The 17792-nt window shown below is 42.2% G+C and overlaps 2 protein-coding genes and 1 long non-coding RNA gene across 4 annotated transcripts; 1 reads left to right on the top strand and 2 right to left on the bottom strand.

Moving 5' to 3' along the window:
• Positions 1-372: 372 nt before the first annotated feature.
• On the bottom strand, positions 373-5482 carry LOC120563914. Of its 2 annotated transcripts, none has more exons than XR_005640029.1 (2): positions 5221-5482; positions 373-5117 (listed from the first exon to the last, which is right to left on the bottom strand). It is a non-coding gene; the product is annotated as an uncharacterized LOC120563914 (long non-coding RNA). The 2 variants fall into 2 exon arrangements; XR_005640030.1 differs by having other exon boundaries at positions 5258-5482.
• On the top strand, positions 5482-11405 carry si:ch1073-390k14.1 (deoxyribodipyrimidine photo-lyase). The gene is given in 10 exon segments (XM_039808185.1): positions 5482-5550; positions 6308-6922; positions 6924-6969; positions 7448-7741; positions 7883-8055; positions 8165-8249; positions 8355-8587; positions 8763-8957; positions 9615-9840; positions 9970-11405. Coding segments are annotated over 10 exon segments (2475 nt in total). The 3' UTR covers positions 10509-11405.
• A 72-nt stretch (positions 11406-11477) lies between these two features.
• Positions 11478-14624, bottom strand: LOC120563913 (glycine cleavage system H protein, mitochondrial-like). The gene is made up of 5 exons (XM_039808418.1): positions 14436-14624; positions 14134-14216; positions 13968-14031; positions 12929-13060; positions 11478-12059 (listed from the first exon to the last, which is right to left on the bottom strand). Exons 1-5 carry the CDS (start codon positions 14584-14586, stop codon positions 11962-11964), a joined length of 528 nt encoding a protein of 175 aa, XP_039664352.1. The 5' UTR covers positions 14587-14624; the 3' UTR covers positions 11478-11961.
• Positions 14625-17792: the final 3168 nt, after the last annotated feature.

The following is a 17792-nucleotide window of genomic DNA, read 5'->3' as shown; positions in this document are numbered from 1 at the left end:
CTTTGCTTTAACCGAGAGAAGCCATTTTATGAATGTTGTGGTATGCGAAGGTGTCTGCCTGTTTCATATTTGTGTGTGTGTGTGTGTGTGTGTGTGTGACACAGCAATGTGTGAAAGGCGTTTGGTGAAAGGAGCCATGACCTCTGGGGTCACTTCATTAATTACATTTGTGACATTCAGCCAGATGAGTTTCCTTTGTGACTAAATAATATGATGAATATTAACGACCTCGGATGAATTACACTGCTGCTTCTGCTGCTGCTGATGATAATGTGTTTTACGACTCTGGGAGAAAGGGGAGTAAAATTGCACACTACAGCACATTTAGGACACGCAGATTTTCATATGCAACATTTCAGACCACAGCAAAGGTTTGTAGAACAGATTTTATTTTATTGAATTTACTTTTTATGTGTAAAACATTCCAGTGGTTGATGAGACAACTTGCCAGAGAAAAAACTACAATGCAAGAATGTGTTGTCCAGTGTGACCATGAGTTTCCAGCACAGACTGGTACCTGTTCCTTGTTCTGTAGCAGCAAGCCATTAATTTAACCATTACACATGAATGCGACAACTGAGGCAATATATCTGTGAAACAGTTCTGATTGGGGTTGCAGGCAGGGAACAGACAAACAGCTACATTGGGAGAACAATAGAAAGTAAACACAGAAGAGGGCTTTAGATAGCTTCGTAGCTGATGATAGTCATCTTAGAAAGTCATCCCGATAAAGTGATCCCCCACCATTTCTCCTTCTCCCTGTCCTCCCCCTCTTAATCAAATGAGTACTGTGCAGCTGGTGGGGTTGCGGCAAAAGGGGGTACGAGTGTGCAGAGGAGGTGGAGGGGGGGGGCTTTGAGAGATGGCGTGAAATTATTGCCTGCTGGTGTATATGTGTCGCTGGGGGTAGTAGGGTAGAGTAGGGGGTTGGGCTGTGGCTGGGGGGTGTAATGTCATTGCCTGCTGGTGTATCTGTAGTGGGGGCTCATTTAGATTTAGATTGGTTATGTGAGGAGAGAGCTGAAAGGCCAGCTCATGTTTATGCATGAATCCAAAAGCATGCTGCTATGGTGGAGCCCTGAGTTAAAGAGACAGAGCTGAAATACATTCGCACATTTAGACACAGCTCTGCCTCTTTGGATAAGGCTTTAGTCAAAGCAACTCTGTGCTATCAGATACATTTCAATCAGTGTGTGTGTGTGTGTGTGTGTGTGTGTGTGGTAGGCCTGTTTGTGACATTGTGCATATGCAGATAGATTATATCTGTTCCCAAATAAGCATCACGCTGCTTCTTTTAATCTAAAAATTTGAGATCTAATTTTAGTTTTAAAAATGTGGACACCACCACCCACTGCTCAACTGTGTCCTGAAGATTGCTTTGGTATCTTCTACAGTTGATGCAGAGCTACACACAGAACATGGGTGCTTCCCACATTACACTCACTCACACACTGAGAGTAATCAGTAAATGTCTTTGAAGGAGTTTGTTCAGCACTTCATCAGGTATAAAGTGGTTTTTATTTGGAAATGTGGTCCCTATCCATCTTTTAAATGACTTTTTAATGGTCGTCACACCATCCTAATCAATCATGTTGCAGAGCTAGCCTGCAAGCGCAAATACACTCTATTTATAATTCCTACATTTTGCTGCAAAAACTGACACTCTGTGCCTTCTTTTTACTGTAAACAAGCAGAAAAATGAGTGAAATTGTCTTTCTGATTTTGTGGAAACAATAGAAAGACTTCCTATACCGATCGCCTGCATCCTAGTTGAGGTACCCTGTGTATTCTGTCTTTAGATCACTAGACCTCTGTAGAAAGGGTGGATGATATAGCTTATAAAAAATACTGCTGTTTTTTTGTCATTCTTGGGTGTATCTACATTAAGGCCTACACTTTTTTGGGGACCCCTCACCATCCCCCATCCACACTGGCACCCTCCCTGTCGGACCCCCTTTAGTGCTTTACATCTATAATGAGATACAAATACGCATCAGCAGGACAGTGTCTACGCCACGCGTCACTGTGTGAATATTACTCACACTTATTAGCTGGATTATGTTAATCTTTACACTCTCTGCTCACAGACAACAGACTCCCCATGATATGGGGGTGGTCACGGCCGTAAGCGTGTGCAGTCGCGTGTGTTTGTGTGTGTATGTGTGTATGGCTGTAAATGTGTGTTGGAGTGATTGCCATGTTGTCAAACTGATCTGCATGTGAAAGGGCGGGTCTAATTACATCACTTATGCAAATGAGAAAAGCACATATGCATGCACATACATGTACACACCACTGACAGCTTACTACTAAGGTCAAAAAGACAGTAGTCATGTATCCATCAACGTATTTGTATGCGCATTTTGAAGTATTGCTTTAGAAAATGTTGATGGAAATGGCAAAATTCGAAAAAACGTCCTCAAATTCGCAAAAAACTTTTTCCGCTCGCTTGAGCTGGTTTTTGCCTTCTTTTTTTTTGAAAAAGAGCGCAAAATGGGAGATGGAAACAGCTTTACCGAATAAGTTGTGACGTAGCGAACATGTAACTCACATGACTATAGTCCCAGTATCCATCGGATGGGGGAAGGATCGGGATACGGGTCCCATCCAGTGTGCCGTACACTTGTGGCACAAGGTGCGTAGTGGAGTTGCGGTGCGCTATAGCCTGTGTCTCAGCCACGTCGGGTAAATTGACGAATTGGTTCAACAGCTTGAATCGTATGGCACTGCACACTGCGTATACACAGTGGTGAATGGTTGTCTCGCTGACACCAAATGTCTCTGCCACAAACCTGTATTCTGCACAGGTTGCCAACTTGTACAATGCTACCTCTCTCCATTTAAGAATTTAGCTTCTAAACTCTTTGATTTAGCAAGACATGTGAAATCTACAACAATGCGTGACGTCAACTTGTGACGAAACTACCCTTTGCGTAGTCTAATTTATTTGCTCTAAACCAGTTGATGGAAACGCTTCTAATTCACATTTTCTTTGTTTTTGCGTTATTTTAAAAGTTCGCTTAAAATTCGCTTGAAAATTAGATGGAAACATGACTAGTGTGAGCTATCCTCTTATTGACTAACACGGGGTGGCACTACCACCTGTCAGAGATAGACATGTCTTGACACAATACAGAGAAGTCACAATGGATGTTTTGATGAACTCCTTCAGATAAATTAGAAAAAAAGAGTGGATGGGTCAAGCTCACAGTAGACTAAAGCACTTAAACTGTTATTGGAAAATGTCCGACCGCACATCTACTGATTAGTCCTTTTTCAGACTGAAACATTGATAGTATCCCAGTTGGAATGATTGATTGAGTCTGACACATTTTAATTACGCCCAAATTAAATGAATCGGCTGGCGGACTATAAAACATTGCTGTTTAATAACGAGTCCCTCCATTTGCCTTTTTTTTTCTTGCTTCATCCAATCCCATTTTGGCTGCCTGCACCAAATAACCTCTCTCCATTTAATGATATGCAAATGAATTTTCATGAACCCCATGATCCCAAGCGATGATTAAACTGAGATGACATTAGCTGCCATGCTGTAGCCACTGTCACTGTTTCTGTCTACCTCCTTCCTCTTTTCCTATCTCTACCATCTTTCTTCGTATCCACGACAACGGCCAACTGGTGATATTAAAGGGGGTTCATTGTCACCATTCCCTTATGAATTTGCTTTGTGAGAGATGACATTCTGCATATCCAGTGCTATTTCAGAGTTTTTCCAAAGGACAACAGCAACAGCAATGGAGCATCAGAGCGAGAAATGTTGGTTCTCACACCACATGTGGTAGTGGTACACCGAAGACATACATGTTACAACAATATATAATTATTGGAACGCAGTAACATCATATAGACGATTTTGGTAACCTTCCACATCTCTTCATTTTCCACTTCCAGTGCTCCCCTCCCACTGTTCCGTTTCAGTCTGGATCCAGCTCCACCTCTGCTGTCGTTTATTGTACTCCATTTGCATAATGAAGCCCAGGCTTAATTAAGATCCCACTGGAGTCTGGAGCCAAGGATGAAGGAAAGAAGGACGAAGAGGAGGAGGGGAGGGGGGATCCAGCGTTCCTTAGCTTATCCGCACGTGTCCAAATAGGAGGCACAATTTAAGGGGGGAGTAAAACGTTGACGAGCGATTAAATCGCTAATTATGATCGGCTGTTAGAATTAGTGTGTGGCTGTTAATTAGCTGCAGATGAGATGCCCAGACAGTTGCCCGCCCTTGACGACTGCAGCCCCCTCCCTGACTGGCAATAGAGAAACACAGCTTGACACCCTGGAGTTGATGCCAACACATCCCTCCCTTTAACACACACAGCAGTCTGAGGGGATATCCCTTTAAGAATGTCCCAGGTGTGCATGTGCAGGAAAGAGGCTCTTCATCATCCTTGTCCACCCACTCCTCATGTTCTTCGTAAAGCACAAAATTCCCAATTTTTTCTTCTTCTATATACTTTATTCATTTTGCTCATTATTCCTCTTCTTACACAGACTCTTCCTCTTCATAATGGAATGGTATGATCCCTTGTAGCTCTTTGTAATGGGCAGCAGCTTCCTTTCAGTGCAGCAGTTGGCACTGAGCAGGGGTGGCATTGAGGAAATGGTATTAGTCCATACTCCTACCATACTTGCATTTGGCTTTGGTTCAGACCTTCTGCTACTATTTTGTGTCCGCATTTACTACGCTTTTCTACAGCTTCTGCTGGCACCCGTGAATGCCTCCCTGTTTGCGTTTGGCATGGTGCCATCTCTGTTTCTGGTCTCTCCCTTGAGGGGATGCCATCGCCAAAACATTTAAGGCATCCGAAATGTTCTGCTTACCGTATGGAGGTTTCTGTTTGCAAATGTGTGTTATGTTGGCTTGGCACATGCCATCTTTCTCCCCGTGCCCTTGCCGCCCCTGAAAAGATGCCATCACAGAATTGCTGGCAACCGTTGCCTGGGCACCTCTTCTTGGGTTTGTCCAAGCAAACAAACGGCGATTAGCAGCAAATCCTCAGGAGGTGAGTCCCCTTGTCTTTGACTAAGACAGTTTTTGATCGCTTCGGGTGTGCCACGACTGCAGGCTGGCATGGTGCCCGCTGGCTGGCACGCAATGGCTGGCATGGAGAGAAAGAAAATTTGAAAAATTAATGAAATGCAGGATTTTTCGCTGATATTTTTCTTCGTATGATCAACGGTCATCAACGAGTTACACCTTACAGTTTCATAGTACCATCCATTTCTCTCCTCAACATACTTCTATGCTTCCCTTCATCCATCTACATCTGAGTCATCCTGTGTCTGCTGGCATCTTCCTCACTTCTATGCTCTGCTGTCATCGGATAGCTTCCTTTTCTCTGCCCGCTCTGCTGTTCGTTTCGCCGCATTGTGCCTGTGCCAAGGTGGCACCATGGTAGCAGTATGGAGGTCTGTTTCTCTTCCTCTTCCATTCTTATTCTCCTCGCCCCTTCGCCCATGCCCATGCCCGCCCCCGCTCAAGTCCTGACTGGATGGCACTGTGCCAACCTGCCACCGCCATCCCTCTCATTTGTAGCTCATCCCTCCGTTGCCCTTCCCCCTGTCTCTACATTTCCATCCCTCTCTCTTCCCCTCATTTCATTCATCGACTTTCTGATAGCCAGCCCCTGAGAGAAAAAATAGCTGACTCTTGGCTTGTTGAATAATGTCTTCCCAGTCACTTCTTGGCTCCATGCTCTTTAGCTTATCAGTAGCTAGCTGTAGCTTGTGTTAGCTCCTGTGCTGGGAACAGTTTGGGTCTCTGACCAAATACATAGCTACAACTAATAACTAATCACAAGCAACTTAAATGGCTAAAGCAAGTGTGTACACACATTGCTAGAATTTTTAAGCTGACTAGAAATCCTTTGTGGTCTTGAATATATATATATATATATATATATATATATATATATATATATATATATATATATATATATATATATATACGCACGCACGCACGCACTGACCAGAGTTCTGACAACAATTATTTGTCAAATACTTACTTTTTTGTCAAGTGTTTTAGTAAAACAAACAAACAATAAATAAATAAATTAAATAACAAATATTAGGATGTTATTAGTACTAATAAAAATGGCAAAGGTGTAAGTTGTACTGCGCTTATAGGTGGAACAAAGCTAACAGGGGAGTCAGAGAGATGTCTACCAAACACTTTGAAGAGGTCTAATTGGTTTAAATAAGTATAAACATATCGTACATGAAAGTTGTCATCTCTACCCCATTGTTTTTTTAACGTTAATAATAATGGATTGTCCTAATTAAATTGTAGACTGAAGATGATGAACTGGAACTTGCATTGGCTCTCTCTCTACTGGAAATGAAAGATCACCAGCTGTCAACCCCCAGCCAACAGTCCCGACTACAGCAACCTGGAGACAGACCGAATCAGAGATGCTCTGTTCAACTGAATTCTGTATCTCAGCCTCAGGGAAGCAGCCACGCCCAGCTAGCAGATGTAGAAAACACAAACTCACCACAAACTGGAGCCTGGGTCAAGGCGGGCCCACCACAGACAACCCAAGAAACTGAGCCTCAGAAAAGCACATATGTTGACAAATATAAAAGTGAGACACTAGGGACAAGTCAGACTGTTTGTGTCTCCAGACTGTCTGGCTTATTTTCCAAGCAAGACACGGTTGAAGAAGGTGACCAAATGATGGATGAGGGAGATTTGAATCAAACAGAGAAACTAAAGCGCTCTAAGAAGAGGCGACAGCGGCGTAAAGGTGCTGGCCAGCAGGTTGTAGGTTTGCCGTGTTCTCCATCAGCACCCCAACACGAAAATAGGGAGGAAAAAAAAAAAAAAAAAAAAAAAAAAAAAAAAATTCTTTAATTGAAAAAAGGAGGGGGGGCACACCTCTCCCCTCTCTTTTTCTGGGGGGCGGGAGGAAGAAGAGGGAACTGGGGCCAAAGTGGTTTGGGGGGGTGTGTGTTGAAAGAAAAATTAGTAAGGGGGGGGGGGGGGGTTTTTTTGGTGGGGTGGTTTTTTTTTTTTTTTTTTTTGTTTTTTTGGGGGGGGGGGGGGGGGGGGGGGGGTTGGGGTTGGGGGGGGTTTGTTTGGGTTGGGAGGGAAATTATTTCGTTTCTTCTTTTTTGGGGGGGGGGGGGAATGTGGGGGGAGAAAAACCCTCTTTTTTTTTTTTTTTTGGTTTTTTTTTTTTTTTTTTTTTTTTTTTTTCTTTGGGCTCCGAAGAGGGGGGGGGGGGGGGGGCCCGGGGGGGTTGGGGGGGGGGTTGAGTTGAAAGAGAAATTAGTATTATTGGCAGTCTTTGTCAAAGCACAATGCAGCATCACTGCCCTTTGTGGTGGCTGTACTCTCCAATAACTTTTCATACAGAACTAAAGCTTATGACTACTTATTTGCAAGTCTCCTGACTGTTATCAAAACACATCTTTTCTTTTTTAACAGGTAAATACTGGCTTCATCAAGCATTGTCTTGTTTCTCCTCATCTCTGGAGAGCATTGGCAGCCATCTTGTCTTCCTCAAGGCAAATGGATGTTCTCTGCGTACCCTTAAGGCGCTAGTAAAGGAGACAGGGGCGAGAACGGTCTTGGCTACCGCCCTCTATGAGCCCTGGCTGAAGGACAGGGATGATGTGGTGGTGTCAGCCCTTCAGAAAAATGGTGTTGAATGCAGGATGATCCACTCGTACTGTCTCAGAGACCCTTACTCTGTCAGCACGGAGGGTGTGGGACTCAGAGGTTAGTCACAACAAAATGAATTGGTGCATTGAGCTTGAATGCTTGTGATAAATATCAAAGCTTAAAATAGGTATACTAATAAAAGCTGATTGGCAATGAGTTAATTTTATGGTGAACTGTGTTTTTCTTCTCCTGATTTAGGAATAGGTTCAGTGTCTCACTTCATGAGCTGCTGTAGACAGAACCCAGGGTCTGCGTTAGGGTTTCCCCTGGACCCTCCCAGATCTCTCCCCACACCTACTCAGTGGCCTCAGGGTGTCGCTTTGGGCACGTTAGGCCTGGCACGCATGCCCCGCAGGAAGGATGGCACAACGGTCAGTAACCCCAGCAGAGCAGCCCTGTAAGGCCAAAAACGGCCCAAAATACAATTAAGATTACATCACGAAGTCCTCCATATTTTCTTGTGTTCATTTTGGCATTCAGATTGACTGGGCGGCTAACATCCGTAAATCATGGGATTTCAGTGAGGAAGGAGCATGTGCACAGCTAGAGGCTTTTCTCAATGATGGTGAGACACATTGCGTGCACATTTTTAATCATACGCTGTTTGGAGGAATGTTAGGAAGTATGGCATTCATCTAACAGTATCTTATGATTCTTCCATGTGTTCTAGGTGTGTATAGATATGAAAAAGAGTCAGGCAGGGCGGATGCCCCAAATACCAGCTGTCTGTCTCCCTACCTTCACTTTGGCCAGCTCAGCCCACGCTGGCTATTGTGGGATGCCAAAGAGGCACGGTGTCGACCCCCAAAGTTCCAACGCAAACTGGCGTGGAGAGATTTGGCTTACTGGCAGCTGACATTGTTTCCTGACCTCCCCTGGGAATCCCTCAGACCTCCATATAAGGTAGAAATTGGCAGACATCTTGATAACACATTAAAATATACATTATTATTAACGTAAGAAACAAGTATGTAAAGTTGAACGAGCCTTCTCTTTCTTCCTCAGTAATGAAAAGCTTACATCACACTATGAAAAAACTGTTTATTACAAAGCGTGATTCATCCAATGTTATTTGCAGGCTCTGCGGTGGAGCAGTGATCTTGGCCACCTGAAGGCCTGGCAGCAAGGGCGAACAGGCTACCCACTGGTGGACGCAGCCATGAGGCAGCTGTGGCTGACAGGCTGGATGAACAACTACATGAGACATGTGGTGGCGTCTTTTCTTATAGCATATCTCTATCTGCCCTGGCAAGAAGGCTATCGCTGGTTCCAGGTGAGACGTGCATGCACACAGGCACAAAATGCACTCGCATAGATATCATATAGCAGCAACACACAGTATATTCAGTACTACCAGCAACAGGCCTTCAAATCAAGCAGTAGTACAAAAGTCCCTTTTAATACTTGAAATTGAATAACTGTCTGTCATTTAAGTGTTTTTTTTACCAAATTAGGCCCAATGAAATGAAAGTTATTGGTCTACAGTATACCTAGCAATCAATTTATTCAGCTCTGCCTGCACTGCAGTCCGTGTAAAATCTAGCTTTGGTTGTTTGCATGGAGTGGCGCCTTCAGCATCCATAGGGCTGGGGTCTTTCGCTACTAGCTTTGTCGAAGCGTGTTGCTTCAAAAGGTGCTTCGTAAGATTTGAATTGCTACTCCTAGATGTGGATAGGTTACTTACACCTGCACATAATTGAAAACTCACCACTACATTTTTGTCTTTAATTTCGACGAGCGAAAAGTAATGTCTGTCATATACGTGACCTAATGTAGGCCTATCGGTCTTGTCTGCAAGCATTAATTTTTCACAAAAGAGAGAAACGAAGTCATTTCAATTTCAGTAATTGTAATTGCATTACTTGATAAAAAAATTAAAAAGATTTTTAGTTGCATGTACTGACTGTATCCAACATTTACATGCGTTTAGGACACCCTAGTGGATGCAGATGTTGCCATAGATGCTATGATGTGGCAGAATGGGGGCATGTGTGGTCTGGATCACTGGAACTTTGTCATGCACCCCGTTGATGCAGCAATGACCTGTGACCCCTACGGCAACTATGTTAGGAAATGGTGTCCTGAACTTGCAGATCTACCTGATGAGCTTATTCACAAACCCTGGAAATGTCCTGCGTCCATGCTTCGACGTGTTGGTGAGAAAGTTATCATGTTCAGTCCAAAACATTTTTTTAAATAATAAAACTCTTTTGTTTTGAAACCTACGATATACAATTCCATACCTTAACATGCTGTCTCCTTTCCCTGCTATCCTCACTGCTTAGGTGTGGTGTTTGGTCAGACATATCCTGAGCGAATAGTTACAGACCTGGAGGAGCGGAGGAGTCGTTCCCTGCAAGATGTAGCTCTGGTGCGGAAAGAGTATAGACGGTATGTGGACAAGTGCACAGGGTGTGACTTGGTGCCTCTGCCTCCACGCCTAGTCTCTGAATCTCTGGGCTTATCACACATGGATGGTGGTGTGGTGACAGAAGGGAAGCAGTTCCTATTGCCTGTTATCACCCGCATGGAGTTCAAACACCAGCTAAAAGATCCAGATGCCCCCTCAAATCCCTACAATGCTGTTCTAAAAGGATACGTGAGCCGCAAGAGGGATGACACCATTGCTTTCCTTAATGAGAGAGACTTTACTGCAAGTGTGATGTACGAGGGAGTTCAGAGAAAGGAGAGGCTGGAGAGGGATTATCGCAGAATTGAGGGACTCCCTCAGCCTCCTGCACCTCAGGGCAGGGCCAGACGAACTCCAACATCCAAGGACAGGTTTTCTATAGTACCTGGTGGGGCGGTCTCCTCACTCAGGTGAACCAGAGATCAAGACTGAAGGTTTACAGGTTGTAAGTTACTAGACTGTTTCTAGCTGTAAAATGCACAAGTACAAAATGTTACAAAACAATGGTCTTTTAAGGGAAAGAATGACACTGTGGATAGAGTGAGAAACCTGCGTTTGTCTTGTGACCAGTATGCCAGAGTTGCAAAATGCTTTACATCAAGTATGCAGTATAATCTCAGGTATTACTGTATACCATTGCCTGGGTCTAGACCTTTGAATCCACCCACTCCAGAGTTAAATGATGAATATGTAAACAGTGTAACTAGTTGATAATTCTGTCTTGATATCAGGCAAATTATACCAGCCTAGGTGAAAAACATTGATCTGGAGCGAAATATTTGATGCCAAGGCAGCTTCCTTTCTTAAAAGGCTCAGTCTGCATTTTTGAACACAGACAACTGAGGTAATTTGGTGTATCTTAGCAGGTCATTTTAAAAATAGATTTGTATTTGTATGTGTTTACAAACTGATGTAAACAGCAGCAATTTATCAAACTACTTACGTCAAGATGGAGATTGTATTAGGCTCCAATCTGCTGTTTTTAAAGTGTGTGTGTGTGTGTGTTAAAGTGATGCAAATGACAAAATATACAAATAGCATTTATATTAGGTGATGCCCTGATTAAGTGTCAAGCATATTACCTGTTCAATACCTGTGTAATAGCAAATATCTTGTTAAGTCACATGATTGCTGGCAGCATTCAACTGGGTGGCTGTTTGTACTGACTGTACTGACCTGGCAGCCACATTCTGCGTTGTGGTGAGCCCTGCACAAGTTGAAGGAGTTGATGGGATTACATTTTACTGGAATTGTACCTCATACGATTTCATGTGACAAATTGAGTAAAACATGCAGACATTTAAAAAAAAAATAAAAATACTGCCTACTTTTATAATATAAAGTCTAAACTTTGGGAAATAAAAAAAGAGATAGAAAACGCAATGTCTGTAAATGGAAATGTTTATTATCTATTTTACCGGTCCCATGTCTATAGTTTAAATGTCATACATGCAATGTAGACCAACATTATTATTAATACCATAAAGACCAAAGTGCTTTTTAAGTCTAACAATGTCCTACAACAGAAATTCAAGTTTTTCTTTGACTGAAATGTGTGTAAACTGTTCTAGTGACCGTGTCTCAGTCTCTTCTGTTTGGGGATTTGAGGCTGCAACAACTCAACATTGGATGTTTAGTCAGTCCAGATTGACAGGTCCCCTAGAGTCAGTCTTTAACAGTAGATAAAGGATTCCTAATGTTCACAGCTCTACAACACTGGCAGGTCAGCAATCTGAAGCTCCTGAGCTCCACTGGTGGATGCTAAGCATAGAGTTGTAGCTGACACAGGCACGACTTGTGGATCTCCCTGCCAGTTGTGTTTTAAAAAAGGAGAGAGGGAGCATAGCACTTATTAGGAGGTGTTGGGTTAGTCCTCAATGGAGCGGATGTATCTCTCATAGGCTGCTTCGTCCATTAGAGCATCAAGCTCCTTAGGGTTGCCAATGGTCATCTTCATCAGCCAGCCTATATTGAAAAGGTAAAATCAGGTTACGGTATAAATTAAGGAACACATCAGTGTTTTTGCATACTTAAGCCAATTTAGCACAAGCCACATTTTTTAGGTATAGAATAAAGATGGTTCAACTTCAAATATACCAGGTTGTACAAGGTACACCAATCTACAGTCCAATGAATCTGTCTGTAGATTGGTGTCAATGTACAAACTGCACAAATGACCTTAACTCCAGAGACTGAGTAATATAGTCAAATATAATCCTACCTACAACTTCGTTCCTGTTTAAGCTTTCCCAATAGCCTAATGTATTTTACTTCTTTCCCTTTCCAATTTCTTCTTCAAATAAAAGAAAGATCTACATCAGGGGTCTTCAATGTTTTTAGGACAAGGACCCCTGAGCTGAAAAAGAGACAGCAGGGACCCCTTAGGCTACAATATATAATGTATAAAGTTAAGCTGCATATTAAACTGGTCCTACAATAACGTGTAGGGTGGCCTAGAGCCTTCAAATATACCTTTTTATGGTGCATACACTTCTAAGCTATTAAAATAATTGTTGACATATTCATATATTTATACATAATGTTAAAATGTGGAACAGTGAATCCTTAAGTTTAACTGTATCTGTGGATGGCTTCCTTACCTATAGGCCAGCAAGCCTATCATCAATGTAGTGAAAATAAAAAAAAGATTTATCTTTACAAATGTGTTGGATTCATGTTAATGGCTATTTTCTGACATATAGATATTTAAACTATCAAACAATAATTTGGTGGCCCCCCTGCAGCAACTCTGAGGACCCCCTAGGTGTCCCGGACTCCCTGTTGAAGATCTCTGATCTACATGGACTGGATTATGTATTTGTGTGTGTGCTTACCATCTTTGTAGCAAGATTTGTTCACCAGACCAGGGTTGTCTGCCAGTAGTGTATTGACCTCTACAACTTCTCCAGTCAAAGGGGAATAGAGCTCACTGGCAGCTTTTACACTTTCCAGAGCTCCAAACTCATCTGTGGCAGTAGATGTTAGAAAAACGTTAATCAAAGTTACATAATTTCTAAAGTATGGCAACTACACAGAAGGCACAAATATTGCTAAGTTATGTTGATCTTAATTAATGAAGTTTTTTTGTGGCATGATGAAAATACATGTTCTACCAAAAACAGGTGCTGGAAGCTAAATTCATGCTACAACAAAATGCAAAAAATAATAATCGTATAGCGAAAGAATCAAAAATAGTTGAGCAATTGCTTGTTTCTCAACAACTGTTTGGGGGAATGTAGCTTACTTTAAAATGTAGAATTATTGGATATTATTATTATTACTACATCCATGCTTTGCAATGCCTGTTGTATTAGAAAAACTTGGGTCAATGAAATGGAACACAAACAATTTTGAGATTCTTTTCAGCCTTATTCTCCTAAACCAACAGGCAAAGTAACCCAAACTCATCCTGCATGGCATTGTTAATGCCCTGAACTGAAACAAGATTAGATTTTAAACTGGCAGAAGAAAAGAGCACTTCATACAGGAAATTGAGTTTTCAAGCCTGTGCAGTAAAAGCAAGCGACCTTACTGTCATCTATAAAGTAATAACTGGGATGATACTGACAACTGACAAAACCTGATAATCAATAGCATGTTGATCAAGAAAGTATTGGCACAATTGTTTGTTTTGCTCAGATACTTTCAGAAAATCGTATTACATCATTGTATTGTAGCCATCAAGAAATCTCAAATCACAAAATGTTTGTTGTAGGCTATTAGTATCAGCAACTATAGAGCGAACAGTTTCAATTGTCTCTACACCGCCATGGAATAAGATGCACAAGATCAAGATTCATTCCTTCATATTAGTACCTTACAGTTGTGTACTGTAATGTTGAAGCCTGAGCCACACTGCCCTTAACTTCATACCTTGCTGAGCCAGCTGTGTTCCCACCTCTGGCAGACCACAGTAAACTACATCTCCCAGAGCCTCCTGCAAGTGGCAGAAAGCAAGGTCAAAAGGTAGTATCAAATAGTTTACTTTGTAGCGTGTGCTTGCGCGTGTACATCAGCGTGTCTGTGTGAGCGAACTTACTTGCGCAAACTTGCTGATACCGACAGTCCCAATTCCGTCGTCTTCTACACGAATCCATTCGTGCTTGTCTGTGAATTTAAGTGCTGCAAGATAACACAACAGACTCAGAAATACAAAAAGCCTCCCAGAGTGGAAGAGTGTGAAGTATTTTGTAAAGGGTGACAACCAGGAGAAAAACAGACAGACATGCAGCAGCGTCGTGAGCTTTCGTGTCCTTTTCTTTAGCTAATGTTAACGTTACCCTCTAGCTACCGAAAAGGTGAGCTAACATGCTACACTAAAACACATCCACAAGGGAATACCTGCTGATAATCGACTAGAAGTGGCTAGTGTTCTTCCAAAGTAAGGTGTAGATGCCAGCCGCAACGGTGAACGAGGTACCGAGCGGGTAAGTAAAGGCAAAACTGTGAAAAAGTTGGAAGAAAGGGAGCGGAATAGCCCACAGGCGGCCATCTTTGTCGCTTACTGATGATGAGGGCAGGATGTAATTCTTCTTCGTGGATATTAGAGGCAATGAGTTCAATGGCATCAGTTAGCTCTTTACTGCCCTCCAATGAGCTTCTTCGCAGCTAGCAACCTTAGTGTTGCATTACTGCCATCTCCTGGAGTTAGTTAACTCCTACATTGTCCGCTGTTCTCTCAAATGTTCCTTCTCATGAAGAACATTACCTTTGTTTTTTTCTCCTGAGAAAAGAAATCCCCTTTTCTCCCCCCCACATTTCAACATGATTTATTTGTCCTTGTCAATTTCTTGATGACCCAATTGTCTCCCTCTTTTCCACAAAGCCCCACCATCTGCAAATAAAAAATACCCTATCATTTACCATAACTGAGACAGTATAGGAATCCTGAGGTGTCCCGTTTTCTACCTCATACTTATTGGAGTTCTCTTATAAAAACTTTTCCTCCAATTCCCATTCGATGTATCAGAAGCCTCTCCTTACATTGCATATCATACTCTTTCCACATCTAATTTTATTTCCATATTATACTGTACTAATAATTGAGATATACACTACTGGTCAAAAGTTTTAGAACACCCCATTTTTTCTAGTTTTTTATTTAAATTGTAGCAGTTCAAGTCCAATAAATAGCTTAAAGTGGTACAAAGGTAAGTGGTGAACTGCCTGAGGTTAAAAAAAAAAGTAAGGTTACCCAAAACTGAAAAAGAATGTACATTTCAAAATTTTACAAAAAGGCCTTTTTCAGGGAACAAGAAATGGGTAAACAATGTAAAGCTGTTCTGCAGCAATGGAGGTTGATCAATCTTTGAAAGTTGGTGCTACCAATTCCCACAGGTGTTCCAACTTGTCTGGATTACTTACAACCCCCTCTGTTTGTATAAAAGTATTGTTGGAACACACTGTGGTACCATACCCTCGTGAGCATTATTTGAACAGTATTGTACTGCAGAAAGTAGTGTGTTGCCATACAAATGGCGGGAAAAAGGCAATTAACAATGGAAGAGAGACAGACCATCATAACACTTAAGAATGTTGGTCTTTCCTACAGAGAAATTGCGAAGAAAGTCAAGGTGTCAGTGAGTACAGTATTCTTCACCATCAAAAGGCACTTAGAAACTGGGGGAAACTCTGACAGGAAGAGGTCTGGCAGACCCAAAGCCACAACAGAATCAGAAGACAAGTTTCTGAGAGCCAACAGCTTGCGTGATAGGTGGCTCACAGGACAACAGCTTCAAGCACAGCTTAATAGTGGTCGTAATAAGCAAGTCTGTTTCAACTGTAAAGCGAAGACTTCGAGCTGCAGGTTCGATAGGTCGAGTTGCAGCAAGAAAGCCATTGCTAAGACGTCAGAATAAGAAAAAGAGGCTTGCCTGGGCCAAGAAACATCGTCAGTGGACTACTGAAGACTGGAAGAAGGTGTTATGGACTGATGAATCCATCCATCCATCCATCGTCAACCACTTATCCCGCGCACAGGGTCGTGGGGGGGCTGGAGCCAATCCCAGCATACGTCGGGCGAAAGGCGGGGTACACCCTGGACAGGTCGCCAGTCCATCGCAGGGCCACACATAGACAAACAACCACTCACTCACACATGCACACCTACGGACAATTTAGGGACACCAATAAACCTAGCCCGCATGTCTTTGGTCGGCGGGAGGAAGCCGGAGTACCCGGAGAGAACCCACACAGACACGGGGAGAACATGCAAACTCCACACAGAAAGGCCGGGCCAACCGGGGTACGAACCCACAACCTTCTTGCTGTGAGGCGACAGTGCTAACCACCGCACCACCGTGTCCCCTTGGACTGATGAATCAAAATTTGAAATCTTCAGTTCATCACGCAGGATTTTTGTACGCTGTCGAGTAGGCGAAAGGATGTTTCCTCAGTGTGTGACATCAACTGTCAAACATGGAGGAGGAAGCGTGATGGTCTGGGGCTGTTTTGCTGGATCCAGGGTCGGTGATTTGTACAGAGTGAAAGGCACCCTGAACCAAAACGGCTACCACAGCATTTTGCAGCGCCATACAGTACCCTCTGGTATGCGCCTAGTTATCAGCAAGATAATGACCCACAACATAAGTCCAAGCTATGCCAGAACTACCTTAGCAAAAAAAGAACAAGATGGTAAGCTTAAAAACATGGAGTGGCCAGCACAGTCACCAGACTTAAACCCCATTGAGCTGGTTTGGGATGAACTGGACAGAAAAGTGAAAGCAAAGCAACCTACAAGTGCCACACATTTATGGGAACTTCTGCAACAGAGTTGGGAAGAACTTTCTGAAGAATATTTGATTTCCATTGTAGAAAGAATGCCACGAGTGTGTTCATCTGCCAAAGGGGGCTACTTTGAGGAGTAAAAAATTTAGAATACATTTTGGTTTATAAATTGATTCCATGATTTCTTTTTTAACTTAAATTGTTCATTTGTTCTATTCTTTCATTTCAGAGTACAATAAGACATTGAACTGCTTGAATTTCAATAAAAACCTGGAAGAATTTGGGTGTTCTAAAACTTTTGACCAGTATTGTAATATATATATATATATATATATATATATATATATATATATATATATATATATATATATAGGATGCACACACTTATGGTGTGCAGCTGTTCTAATACCCTTTCTTAGTTTATTATCAAGAGTTTCTATAGTCATATAACCATTACTCTGATTCAGATATTTATCACTATCTCCCTTAAACTTTTCCACCCCTGTCCACTTCAATCACTGATGCATCAATGTTTATTTTACACAAGACTGGATAATGCTCACTACCTACGGTTCATTCTATATACTTTCCATTCACATATATTATTAGAAACCAATGTAAGAACAAGTATGGGCTCCTTTCCTGTATTTATCTATTTTACTACAATTATTTGAGCACACTATATTCCCCTCATCTAACAAACCTTTTATTAACGGTGTCATTAGTTTGATCATTTCCCATGTTATGTGCACTGAAGTCCCCACACCACACAATGCAAGCCTAACTATCTAACCCTGTTTCTGTTCCAAATACAGCTCGTCTAGACATTTTGCTGTTGCAGTTTGTGAGGAAAATCAACATCAGCTTCAGACTAAATAAGATGATCTTATCACAGCAATAAATTCCGATTGATAGGCTTTGCGGTTATTTTACGTTGCATTTAGAAAATAAATCCACAAATTCAGACTCTAG

Source organism: Perca fluviatilis, chromosome 8 (genome assembly GCF_010015445.1).
Source record: "Perca fluviatilis chromosome 8, GENO_Pfluv_1.0, whole genome shotgun sequence".
Lineage (NCBI taxonomy): Eukaryota > Metazoa > Chordata > Actinopteri > Perciformes > Percidae > Perca > Perca fluviatilis.
Note: the sequence above shows the minus strand (reverse complement) of the source record. Positions and strands in the feature narration are given on the sequence as shown.

What these genes read in the sequence shown, in the direction of transcription:
- LOC120563913 (XM_039808418.1), bottom strand. Translation starts at nt 14,586, where the DNA reads ATGGCCGCCTGTGGGCTATTCCGCTCCCTTTCTTCCAACTTTTTCACA. An exon ending in TTCTAGTCGATTATCAGCAG is followed by an intron (nt 14,217 to 14,435) that starts GTATTCCCTTGT and finishes GTTATCTTGCAG; the next exon opens with CACTTAAATTCACAGACAAG. An exon ending in GTATCAGCAAGTTTGCGCAA is followed by an intron (nt 14,032 to 14,133) that starts GTAAGTTCGCTC and finishes TGCCACTTGCAG; the next exon opens with GAGGCTCTGGGAGATGTAGT.